At 50.1% G+C, this 13611-nt stretch overlaps 1 protein-coding gene across 1 annotated transcript in view; it reads left to right on the forward strand.

Moving 5' to 3' along the window:
- LOC117451927 (PDZ domain-containing protein 2-like) overlaps positions 1-13611 on the forward strand; it is a 21057-nt gene continuing 7446 nt past the window's right edge. Inside the window, exon 1 of the mRNA XM_034090299.1 lies at positions 1-301. Coding sequence (XP_033946190.1) covers positions 182-301 — 120 coding nt within the window. The 5' untranslated portion in view covers positions 1-181. The remainder of the gene's footprint in view (positions 302-13611) is intronic.

Raw genomic sequence — 13611 nt, forward strand, 5'->3', positions numbered from 1 at the left:
GTAATCCCATAGTTTCCACCCTGGCTCATCTGGAAATCTGTGAGTAGAGTTAGTCCAGTTTCTCTCTTTCCGAGATGGATTTGGGGCTGTCGGCCCACACTGGCCCCTGTGCCGGCTCTCACTCTTTGAAGCGTCCCAGTGTGTGTCGGTGAGAGACCCCCAGCAGGCCCAGGATGCCAGGATGCCCCTCACTCAGGACAACGCCCTCAGCATCCTCCCACTGCTGGAGAACTGGCAGGGGGCTCAGAACACTCGACCACAGCAGGACTTCAACCTGAACCAAGACAATTCTAGCTACAAGGTACTTTATTTGTATATGGAATATCAACTTCACAACTGCAGATTTCTGCCACTATAACCGGGCTTGGGGAGTAACAGATTACGTGTAACAGGATAACCTAATCAGAATACCAAAAAAAGGTAACTTTATTCCCTTACAGTTACATACAACAATACAGATTACTGTTACATTTCAATTAAAAAAAACTAGGATTACTTGCAGGATTACAATTTATTAATAAAGTTCAATTTGTTATAGGTAGACCTACTGCCTGAATTTTCTTTTTAGTTTCCATTAAGGCTACTTTCACAGAACGGTATATACCTGCTGCTGGGCTGGTGGTCTCGGACAGTAAACAGAAGCAATCCATGAGCACCAACCAGGTCAGGCCAGTTTGTCTGCAGGATTCAAAGATTCAAAGGTTTTAGTGTCATATGCACATAGCTACAGTGTAGAAATGGCAATGATATTCTTCTGACCTGAGCTCCTCCAACAATGCAACATATATAATAAAATACAAAAATACAAAGTAAAAAATTGTGCAAAAAGCCTATATACATGTAAACAGAATATGATATGTACAAGAACAGAATATGAAATTAAATAATGTACATTAAGACAAAATTAATTACGGCTTATTGCGGTGATAACTATTTATAAAAAATAAGTAGATTGCAAGATGATAACAGGAATGTTTATCGGGGCACTTAGCAGAGCTCAGGTGTTTAACAGTCTTCTGGCCTGTGGGATGAAGCTGTCCCTGAGTCTGGTGGTTTTTGTCCGGATGCTGCGGTACCGCCTGCCAGACGGCAGCAGACAGAACAGTTTGTGGCTGGGGGGATGGGGGTCTTTTATAATCCGGAGGGCTTTCTTCCTGAGCCGCTGGGAGTAGAGGTCCTCCATGGATGGCAGCTCCGTCCTGATGATGTTCTCTGCAGTTTTCACCACCCTCTGTAAAGCCATACGATTGAGGGCGGTGCAGCTGCCGTACCAGGCCGTGATGCAGCCAGTCAGGATGCTCTCTATGGTGCTCCTGTAGAAGGTCAGGATCCTCTCCTGTAGAAGGTCAGGATCCTCTCTATCGTGCACCTGTAGAAGGTCAGGATCCTCTCCTGTAGAAGTTGCAGAGTATCCTGGAGTCCATGTTGAACCTCCTCAGCCTGCGGAGGAAGAAGAGCCGCTGTCGAGCTTTTCTGGTGATGGTGGTGGTGTGAAGAGTCCATGTCAGGTCCTCAGTGATGAGTCCATGTCAGGTCCTCAGTGATGTGGACCCCGAGGAACCTGAAGCTGCTGACTCTCCACCGTAGTCCCATTGATGCGATGGGGGCGTGTCCCTCTCTCTGCTGCTTCCTGTAATCCACAATCAGCTCCTTGGTTTAGCTGACGTTGAGATGGAGGTTGTTATCCTGGCACCAATATATCAGGTTTTCAACCTCCTCTCTGTACGCCGTCTCGTTGCCGTCGGTGATCTGGCCGGTGACGGTCGTGTCATCAGCAAACTTCACGATGGTGTTGGAGCTGTGTGTGGCCACGCAGTCGTGAGTGAACAGGGAGTAGAGGAGAGGGCTGAGCACGCAGCCTTGAGGGGCTCCGGTGTTGAGGATCAGGGTGGAGGATGTGATGTTTCCCACCCTGGGGTCTGCCCGACATTTATAAAAAAACACATACTTTTAAAAGACTCAAGAAATTGTGTTTTTCAAGGGTGGTACAGTGGTCGTATGAATTAGGCTTTCTTGATAACTCTCTTGTACATCTGTTCTATTGGTTTCAGGTTTGTGGCACAAGCAAACGACCAGTTTGTAAAATGTGGGATAGAATTATACAATGGAGGTATGACTTTGCAGCATTGACAGTTAAGAAAGGTCTAATTTGTTTAAAATGTTGCAAGTTGAATTTAATGGTATTGGATACTTTCTTAATATGTTTCTTAAAAGTCAAGTTCGAGTCCATTATGACTCCAAGATACTTGAAGTGGGAGACTAGTTCTATTTTTGCTCCGTTTAAAAACACATTGGATCCTTCGATTTTGACTGGTCGTTTACTGAACATCATGCATACTGTTTTTTTACGTTTAACAAACGTTGTTCAGCCAGTGTTGAACCTTGTCCAAAGCATTTGAGAGACAGGATGAGATCATTTCAGTGTTTTTCCCGTGTACAAAGATGACCGCATCATCGGCATACATTTGCACATTCAACTCAGGACATACATTAGGCAAGTCATTAATGCACAGTGAAAACAGTAATGGTCCAAGAATGGAACCTTGTGGAACCCCAACAGGGTTGACAAGGTAGGGGGATTTGGTACCGTTGACCAAAACACACTGTTTTCCGTTGGATAAGTAAGACTTAACCCACTGTATTGAATCTGCCGAACATTTTAAATACGTCAGCTTTGTAAGGAGCACTTGGTGGTCAACAGTGTCAAAAGCCTTTCTGAGATCAAGGAAGACAGCTGTTTTCCTGTTTGTTGATGAAAAAGTTTTCTTTGGCCTGTCTTATTGTTTGAGTTACCTTGTTACGAGCATGAGTGGATTTCTGTCTATCAGTGGATAGTCTGGATTTCAAGCTCTGCTTTAGTAGTTGGTCTCTAGATTGCATTAGATTCCTGCACTGTTGATTCAGCCAGGGAAGATGATGTTCCTAGCTGTCCCTAAGGCACCCTCTCCTTGAGAAGGAAGACATTGCATCGTTAATTTTTAGATATAAACAGATTACTGTTTTCACCAATGTCTTCAGAGGAGAGAGTGTCCCCCCAATTGGGATATATTTTTTTAAATCCTCTGGAGCAGAGAGAGGAGCTGTGGATTATTGTTATTGATTAATGCATCAGTGTTTCTTGGGGTCAAAAACACTAAACTCACAACTTAAAATGAAAGCGTTTAGTTTGTTTAATAAAAGAGCACATGTTCAATGTGAAAAGTGACAGTAGATATAGATTAGTTGCAATTTGGTTCCAAATAATATAAAAAAAATTATTTTTGAAACACCTTGAATTTCAGGGGGGGTGCGGGGCTCCGTTGGCGGGGCTCCGTTGGCGGGGCTCCGTTGGCGGGGCGCAGCGCCCCTCCAAGACAATGGTAGGGGAAACTATAGATTACTTACGTAACCCCAGGGCTCAGAGTAACATGAAGTGAGATGTCTCACTATGGGATGCGCCTCAATGCGTATGCAAACAGAAGCATCAATCTCATTACGCCAATCCTGATTGGCTGGTAATCTTGACGTCTACGTCAGGGAATCCACCCACCCTTTAAGTAGCTTGCGCTACGTCGCAGCGTCATTCAAAATAAACACCTCTTCTCGCTTCGCCTTAGCAAGAAGGGCCGTCTGGTGAGACATCTCACTTCATGTTACTCTGAGGACTGGGGTTACGTAAGTAACCTATAGTTCTCATTCATAACACTCCGTTCGATGTCTCACTATGGGATATTGAAACTCCCGTATTGCTAGACATGCTTATCTCGAAAATCACCAAAAAAAACAGAACTTAACAGGTAGAACCCTGTCTCAACACGGGGCCCAGCACTGTGCGGGCCACACTTGGAGCAGAGACATCTAGCCTGTAAAAGCGGACAAAAGTGAGCGGTGAGGACCAGCTCGCTGCTGCACAAATGTCTTGGATGAAGCCCAGGATGTAGCCAGTCCACGAGTAGAATGAGCACGCAGGCCTGTTGGTGCCTGCAAACCCTGACTCGTATAAGCCAGAGCAATCGCTTCCACAATCCAGTGGGAGAGCCGTTGCCTGGTAACGGGCTTGCTCTTCTGAGGGTTAGCCCGGGATATAAAGAGTTGGTCATTGCATCGAAACTCTTTTGACCTGTCCATATAGGTGCGTAAAGCACGAACTGGACACAGCAAATTCGGCCGCTGTTCCTCAGAGGAACACAGTGGCGGAGGAAATGCCTCAATGTCAATGGGGGTACATGAGCCAACCACCTTAGGTATAAAGGCAGGGTTGGGCTTCAGCAACATTCTCGTTTGCCCCGGGGCAAACTGAGTGCATGAAGGATGTACAGAGAGTGCATGAATGTCACTGACTCACTTGGCAGATGCCAGAGCCAGTAACAGCACTGTCTTCAGTGACAGGTGTTTCATGTCAGCTTCTTCCAGGGTTTCAAATGGAGGTCAAGTGAGCCCATCTAAACCCACTGCCAAGTCCCATAAGGGCAGCAGTGACCTGGAGACAGGGAGGAGCCTGCGAGCCCCTTTCATAAAACGGCAGACCAAGTGATGTTGGCTAGCCGTCTTTCCCTCAAAGCCCACATGGCATGCAGCAATAGCAGCCAGGTACACTTTGATCGTAGAGAAAGCTCTGTGTTTATCGATCAGGTCCTGTAGAAATGATAGAATCACCCCGACAGGACATTGAAAAGAGATGTGCCCTTGAAGGCACCACTCCTCAAACACCCTCCACTTACAGTCATAGACATAGAGGGACCTGGTGGAGGAAGCTCTTGCACTCTGAATAGTGTTTATCACCTTCTGAGGGAGTCCCACTGTATTCAGGTTATACCACTCACGGGCCAGGCCCATAGTGCCAACCCCCCCCCCCCCCGCCTGAGACAGTATGTCCCTGCGTAGCGGGAGCTGCCACGGCTGCCCGCACAGCAGCTGATATATCTCCGCCAGCCAGTACATTGCAGGCCAGTGTGGAGCTATTAGGATCAGTGTGTGGCGTTGTTCTCTCACTCTGGCCAGAGTTGGGGGTATCAGAGCCAGGGGTGGGAACGCGTACAGAAAGACCGGAGGCCAAACGTGCGCGAGCGTTTAAAACGCGCATTGAAAAGAACAGCTCCATCCACAGCTGACTCACAATTATTGGATGTAGAGTCCAGTCTGCATATGTGACCCGCTCTATCGAAATCAGTCGGAAGTCGCAACGGCTCATTTCAGAATAAACGTGGATTTACGTAAAAAACTATTTTTTCAGGGTTCGGGTGTTTGTTTGATTTTAAACAAACCAAGTCTTGGCTTTCAGAATATGAAACTTTTATTTCCAAAATCACACGATAAGTACATTTTTGAAGCTTGTGAAGGGACGAAGACAGGCACCTCTCACTCGCACTCTGCTCTTCCAGCAGCGCCGCCCCCCTCCCTCCGGCTGACATTATGAACGTAAGAGTAAAGTAATCATAGATAACACGGCAGGATCCTTTACAGTTTGTTTTCATCTGATTTAAATTAAACAGAGTCTTGGCTTTCAGAATATTAAACTTGTTTCGGCAAATTCAGATGATAAATATAACTTTGAAGCTTGTAACGGCATAATTACAAGCGGAGAACGGAGTAATTTAACGCCACAGCAGGCACAACAACAGCCGGTGTTTCTCGTGAGGGTTTTCCCCGGGAAACAAACACAATACACACAAACGCAAAAATACACAAACACACACACGCACACACGTATACACACACACTCGCGAGCTTCCCCTCCAAACGAAAATATCTTCCCTCCGTAGTATTTTGATCATCATCAGCTAGCTCCACTAATAATCAATCAGATCGATGGATTCCAGAGAAGAGGAAACTTTAAAGGCCTTTTTCTCAAAATGAGGACTCTGTGACAGTCATTATATAATGTGACATATTTCGCTTAATATTTGGAGTACAAAAACAATCCTGATATCATTAGAAAGCTAGGAATCTCCTCTTTCCAACCGTGTATACAACTCAAAATGTGTCTTTGGGTCAATGCGACTGATTTCGATGGAGCAGGTCACATATAGTGGTGCACCTCTGGACAGCAGATCTGCCCCGAGGTTCATCACTCCTGGTACGTGCGTCGCTCTCAGAGAGAGGAGACGTCCGCAGCTCCATAAGATCAGTTTGCGTGCCAGCATGTGTAACTGGAGAGAACGCAGACATGCGTCTGTGGTGACCACCTTCCGCGATAGGACAGCACCCATAGGCACTCCCCTGTACTAGAACAGTCGGGTGCAGCCAGTGGCGCAGTGCCATTATGCATTTCATAGTGACCATCACTCTCCGCGCGCCATGACGCACGGGGTCCAGTCTGAGGGCAGCTACCCAGCGCTGAAACTCCCTCATGTGTAAGCGTCCCAGTCGTACCACCAGGATGGCTGACGCCATGAGCCCCAGTAACCGCAGACATGACCTGAAGAGAACGTATTTGCGTGGCTGGAAATGAGCGAGGCAAGCCCTGAAGGCTTTCACTCTCTGCTGACAGGCGGGCTGTAAAGGACACTGAGTTCAGGCGTAGGCCCAGGAAGAGTACAGTCTGGGCTGGGGACAACATGCTCTTTTCTGTGTTTATTACGAAACCCAGGTCGAGCAGGTGTTTTACGAGGACATTCGTCTGCGTAATAGCCTCCTGCTCCGACTGTGCGAGAAGGAGCCAATCGTCCAGATAAGTTGCCAGGCGAATACCCTGTTTTATTAACGGGGCTATCGCGGCTTCCGTACACCGTACAAACACGCGTGGGCTGAGAGACAGACCGAAGGGAAGTACTCTGTACTCGTAACAGACACCCTGAAAGGCGAACCTCAGATATTTCCTGTGTGGATAATATTAATGGGATGTGGAAATACGCGTCTTTCAGGTCGACTGATGTGAACTAATCGTTTTGGCGCACGAGACGCAACAGAGATGTGTGAGTGAGCATTCTGAATTTGTATCTTTTGAGATATTAGTTCAGAGCCCTCAAATCTAGTATAGGGTGAATCCCGTTCCCTCCCCGTTTGGGAACGAGGAAATACTTGGAATAAAAGCCGCTCTGACTCTGTTCGGAGGGTATTATAGATATAGCCTTCTTGTCTAGTAGCGAGCGGATCTCTTGCTCTAGAATATGGGCCGACTCTCCCCGGGCTTGCGAATGCAGAATGCCCGAAAAGTGAGGGGGGGTGACAGCGAATTGGAGTCTGTAACCCCGTGTTATTGTCTTGAAAACCCAAGCAGAATCTGTGAGCATCCTCCACTTTTCGCTTCTCAAAGCGAGTGGAGATGTCACATCCCTGTCGTCTGCCCTCTGTTTTCTTTATTTGTTGTGTTATGGGGCCCTCTAGTGTCTGAACACGGTGGTACCCCAGGTTGACAACCCCGGTCGACACTGCGCATGCGCGTGGCGGTGATGCCTTCACAGCCCCGTCCGCCTTCTGAGAGTGGTAGCAGCCACTCTTAGAAGGGGGGTAGACGTCAGACTGTTTATTGTTTTTATTGTCTTTCTTTTCATTTTTATTGACTGCGCCCTTGGCTTTAAGCCTGGAAACAACAGTGGAAAATTATTTATTAAAAGACAATAGTGATGACGTGTTTGTGTGACTTAAACGAGCAGCGGAGCTTGCTGTCTTTGATGTTAAGTCCATTTCCCTCATGGCGCGAACTTGAGGATGACGTTCTGACATCACTCGAGGCGGCGGGAAGATGGGGGCATGGTTGCACCCCGGAAACACATGAGCATCTAACACTGGAACGTGTTCTGGAGCTGGGGAACAGGAAACTTCCAGCTCCTTTATTGAGGAGAGGAGGCTGTCAGGCCACCCTCTTCTTCTTCCTCGTCTGGTGACTGAAAGTCTGGGCCGGCTGTGCCTGAGTGGCTGCTGCCGGAACCGGATACTTTCTTGGCCAGCTCGTCCTCGCCTCGTGTCTGGGCTGGAGACCCGAGGCGGGCTGTGGCCTCTGCTGTTTCGGGATCTTGAAACGGGCAGGACGTGAGGCAGCCTGAGCGAAGGACTGCCGCGGGGCCATTGAAGGCGGCGGCTGGACCCTTCGGGGAAGACAAAGCTGGAGAGCCTCATCCTCCTTCTTTTTGGATTCACACCGCTGCTGCATCGAAGCTAGAGCGGAGCCAAATATGCCCTCGGGAACAATAGGCATGTCCAAGACATCCTCTTTTTCCCGGTCTGGAAGGTTCGTCAGGGTAAGCCACCTGGCTCTCTCCTGTACCACCATTATCCCCAGTGCTTTGCCCGTGGCTTGGACTGCACAGCGCTGCACACGGAGGCAAATGTCCGTGATCGCTGCGATTTCGTCCCACACGGCAGGCTCAGGTTTGATCGTCATGTCCTCGCAGAGCTCTGCCTGGTAGGCGGTCAGCAGCGAGGAAACGTTGAGTGCCCTGGTGGACAAAGCTGCGGCTTTATAGGCTCGTTCGGTCATTGCTGACTGGAAGCGGTCTGCCTTTGCCGGTAGCGTGGGGTTCCTGCTCTGTGCCAGACGCGGTTGGAGGTGGGCTGCCACCAGCGGTTCCATGGGCGGCATGCGGAGCAGGCCGAGCTTCTCCATGCCGACACAGTCCAAAGAGGAGGCACCCTGGATTGGGGCCTTGTTGCTGAAAGGGCGGTCTCTCCACGAGACCGACACCTCGTCCAGCATCTCTGGAAAGACTGGGAGAAGCTGCTCCCTCACCCTCGCTGCTTGGGGCAAGTCCTTCCCCTCATAGCAAGATCTGGAGGTCACCTTTGCCACTTCAGGCCAGGGGATGTCCAGCCTGGATGCAGCGCGTTGGCACAAGTCCATACTGAGGCAGGGCGAAGCTGGTGTGCTTTCGCCCGGGGGAGCGGACATCGCCTCCGGCTTGGCAGCCTGGGCAGATGAAACGAAGATGTCATCTTCGTGCTCATCCGAGTCGGATAAGAGGAACTCAGAGGCATCCTCTTCATTCTCCTCCATATAATCCAGCTGTAGGACATCCTCCGCGGGTGGAACCACGGTGAGGTCCAGTTGGGAGCCCCAGCTTGACACATGGCGGGGCTCCGCTCTCGCGGCTCTTGTCGCCACCGGGCCCCAGCCTGACACGGCGCGGGGCTCCGATTCCGCGGCTACCGCCGTTGTTGAGCCCCAGCCTGACACAGCGCGGGGCTCAATCTCCGCGGCGGTCGCCACCATGTCCCGATTGCCGGCCGGCGAATCAACATGAAGGGGTCCCATCCCGACAGGCTAGCTTGGCGTGCTAGCCGTCGGCGGAGGCTCTTGATGGTGAAGCGGGCACAATGCCCACACGAACCGGGGGTATCGATAGCTTCCTGGGCGTGTTCCAGCCCAAGGCGGGACGAGCAGACCTGGTGTGAGTCCGTGCCCGAGATCCTAGACCCGCAGCCACAGAGCCCAGCCTCCGACTCCTCTGGTGTGAGGGAGAGAAGGGTCCATCCTCGTTTGCCGGGGTGTCGGCGCGGAGGGACAAGCTAGTAACAGGTATGTTACCGAAAACAATCCTACCTTATCGTTATTCCGAAAGGAAAAAACGATGTGGTAGATTTTTCTTATAAAATATTAACTGGTGTGTTAATATCTTTCTTATCTCCGTCTCCTCTTGTGTGAGGGAGAGAAGAGTCCGTCCCCGCTCGCCGTGGTGTCGGCGCGGAGGGATAAACTAGCAACAGGTATGTTACTGTTTGAAGAAAAAAATCAAACCTTACCGTTATTTCGAAAGAAAAAACGGCGGGGCAGATTACAATATTAACTGGTGTGTTAATATTTGTTCAATTCTTCTGCAAAGCGAAAAAGTAACCGGCAAGCGCCCGTCGACCGAATGTTAGCTTGGGTTCAGTCTCTGGACCGTTAAGCTAGCCCGGCTACTGATATTCGAGATGTGCTCTGAAGCGAGAAGAGGTGTTTGAATGACGCTGCGACGTAGCGCAAGCTACTTAAAGGGTGGGTGGATTCCCTGACCTAGACGTTAAGATCACCAGCCAATCAGGATTGGCGTAATGAGATTGATGCTTCTGTTTGCATACGCGTTGAGGCGCATCACATAGTGAGACATCGAAACAGAGTGTTATGAATGAGAACACTGCATTAGTTGTATTAAGTTGTGTTTATCCATGATCCGTTTTAAGCTCTTTCTATTTTGTTTGTCATTCCAGTTGATGTTAAAGTCCCCTAGAATAATTAGCTCTTTATTGGAGTCACAGGAATTCAGCAGGAGTTGTACCTGGTCATAGAAATCCACCTTAGCGGTGGGTTGTCGATACAGGCAAATCATGGTGAGGGACATTTCCTCAGAAAGTGTGATTTCCACACCAACACAATCAAACTCAATATTAGCTGGGAGTGCAATCTCCCTACAAGTAAAGGTATTCCTCACATAAAGCAACACACCCCCTCCTTTTCCCTTCAGTCTGTCCTTCCTAAACACATTATATCCTGGCATAGATACAAGAGTGGATGGTGACGACTGTTTTAGCCAAGATTCCGATATTCCCAAACAGTTAATATTGGACTCAAGGAGGAGATGTTCTAGCTGTTCATGTTTATTGCAGATGCTGCGGAAATGTAAATGTCCACCGAATAGACCCTTCGGCTTGCACCGAGGATCCCACACTATTTTAGCTTGATTCACTGTTTGAAACATTTGTGTGCAACAGTGTTTTTTAAATACAGGATTTCTAGGCTTTACCTCGGTGCCGTTGTTGACAGTGGAGCAGTCAAAGCTAGCTGTGTCACAATCTTAGTTTTATGTCACGGTTTTGTTTGGTCTGTCTTGTCATGGTTTTATTTTTGCCATTCTGTTCACCCTGTGTCTTGTCTTACTCCCTATCGTTAGTTTCCCTGGTGTGTCTGATTGTCTGATTGTGTTCACCTTTACACACGGCATCTATTGCCCGTCTGTCCATCCTGGGAGAGGGATCCCTCCTCTGTTGCTCTCCTGAGGTTTCTCCCATGTTCCCTTTAAACTGTGGGTTTTCTCCGGAAGTTTTTCCTTGTACGATGTGAGGGTGTCGTTTTTTCTCATACTGAAATTCTGAACAATCTGTGCTGTTGTATTAGCTGCAAAGTGTCTCTACTGTAGGCTATTTTTATTATATGTACAGCACTTTGGCTCGACCAAAAATCGTTTATAAATGTGCTATATATATAAAACTTGATTTGATTTGATTTGATTCACCTGTTGCCCTTGTGTTTCTCCTTCCCTGTCCGGCTGTTTCTCGTCTCGTGATTACCCCTCCCTGTATTTAGTCTTGTCTCTTCCTGTGTTCGGTGTTGGTTCATTATTTGTCGTTCATGTCTCCCTTCATGTTGGTCACAGTCACCTTTGGTTTGGATGCTTCCTCGTGCCTCGTACCTGTTCATGGATTCTTGTTTTGTTCAGCTTTTGTAAATAAAGCTCGCTTTTTGTTTCCTTTTGAAACCTGCTTCCTCCTCAATCTGCATTTGGGTCCTATTATTCCCCAACCCTGACAGAATGAACCAACCAGAAATGGACCCAGCAGACAATCCATTTGAAGTAGAATTACAGCATTTTACCTTTTTTTTTGCTGCTTTGATTGGTGGAAGGGAGCGTCCAGTGTTCGGCAGAGGAAGGCCGCTCTGGTCTGCGCACCGGTTGGCAACAGAGAAACCATGTTTAGTTAAGTTCTTACCTGACTGGATTTTGGAGTTCCTTTCGACATGTTTCCCGGCCTGCTAGCCCCAGGCATGCTAGCTCCCTGCCTCCCAATTCCCAACCTGACACCATACGTCTCGGTGTGTTCCGTCTGGAGTCAACCCCTGCTTCTTCCTCAGTTCCTGCTCCTGTCCAGGAGCCATTCTTGGGTACTCGTCTGGCTTTTGGAGGTCCACGGAGCCTCCAAAAGGCTCCTAGAGAAGGAGTCGCAGGTCCAGGCTAGCAGCCCGAGACCCAGAAGCCATGCTTTTGGCTCCAGTACAGGCCCCAGCTGCCATGGTTCCGGCTCCAGTACCGGCCCACACAGCCATGGTTCCGTGCTCCAGTGCCGGTCCACACAGCCATGGTACCGTGCTCCAGTACCATCCCACACAGCCATGGTTCCGTGTTCCGTGTTCCGGTTCCGTGCCCAGCAGCCATGGTTTCGGCTCCAGTACTGGCTCTCCGGCCGACGCCAGCTCCCCATGTCCTGTCGGCGTACCGGCCGACTCCAGCCCCTCGTCTCCTGTCGGCATTCCGGCCGACTCCAGGCCCCCGTGTTCTGTCGGCGAACCGACCGTCTCAAGTCTCCTCTCAAGTCTCCTCTCGAGTTCCCTCTCAAGTCCCCTCTCAAGCCCTCTCTCGAGCCCTCTCTCGAGTCCCCTCTCGAGTCTCCTCTCGAGTTCCCTCTCGAGTTCCATCTCCAGTCCCTACTCAAGTCCCTTCTCTAGTCCCTACTCAAGTGCCGTTGGAGGTTCCGCTGGGGGTCCTGCCAACTCCATGTCCTGTCCCGTTGGGGGTCCCACCGACTACTCTTCTGCCTGAGGTCCTGCCAACCCTATGTCCTGGGCCTACTCCTTGCCCTGTTGCGTTGGTGGTCCAATCGACACCAGCCCTTGCTCCATCCGGGTTTCCATTGACACCAGCCCATGTGATGTCCAGGATCCCGTCTACGCCTGTCCCACCGGCTCCGGTTCCTGTCCGGCTGACACCGGGTCCTGCCCGGCCTCCGGAGCTGTCCGGTCTTCGCCCTCGAGCCCGGCCCCATGAGAGCCGCGGTCTTCGCCCTCGAGCCCGGCCCCCTGACTCTTCCAGCCGCTACCTTCGCCCTCATGCACGGCCCCCTGAGTTCGCCCGCTGTGGCTCTCGCCCCTTTATGAACTCTGTCTTGCCCCTGGGCCGTCCGCCCGAGACCCCCACAATGAACTCTGCCTTGCCCCCATGCCGTCCGCCCGAGACCCCTTCCTGGTCCTCTGCCGTGCCCCTGGGCTGTCAGCCCAAACCCGTCCTCCAGACCCCCTCCACCCATCCTTTTTGCCCTAGTGATGCGTCCCTCCTCCGGACCCCCTCCACCACCCTTCTAGAGGTTTTGGACTCTTTGTGTGTTGTAGGGACGTCTGGAATCCGTCCCTTGAGGGGGGGGGGGGGGGGTTCTGTCACGATCTTAGTTTTATGTCACGGTTTTGTTTTGCAATTCTGTTCTCCCTGTGTCTTGTCTTCCTCCCTGTCGTTAGTTTCCCTGGTGTGTCTGATTGTGTTCACCTGTTGCCCTTGTGTTTCTCCTTCCCTGCCCGGCTGTTTCTCGTCTCGTGATTACCCCTCCCTGTATTTAGTCTGGTCTCTTCCTGTGTTCGGTGTTGGTTCATTATTTGTCGTTGATGTCTCCCTTCATGTTGGTCACAGTCACCTTTGGTTTGGATGCTGCCTCGTACCTGTTCATGGATTCTTGTTTTGTTCAGCTTTTGTAAATAAAGCTCGCCTTTTGTTTCCTTTTGAAACCTGCTTCCTCCTCAATCTGCATTTGGGTCCTATTTTTCCCCAACCCTGACAAGCTGGTGTTTTATGGATCTCTGCCGCTAGGCTGCTAGCCATCAGTCCTCCGATGGTGTGGATGTTGGTCCAGATGCTAGGTCACCAGCCGCCGGCGCGAGCTCACAGAGATCCTCCGGCCGAGCTAGCTGTTTTGCTAGCCGGCCTCGTGTGCAGCCAGCTGGTGATGCATGGTTCT

The sequence above is a fragment of the Pseudochaenichthys georgianus genome, chromosome 9 (genome assembly GCF_902827115.2).
Source record: "Pseudochaenichthys georgianus chromosome 9, fPseGeo1.2, whole genome shotgun sequence".
NCBI lineage: Eukaryota > Metazoa > Chordata > Actinopteri > Perciformes > Channichthyidae > Pseudochaenichthys > Pseudochaenichthys georgianus.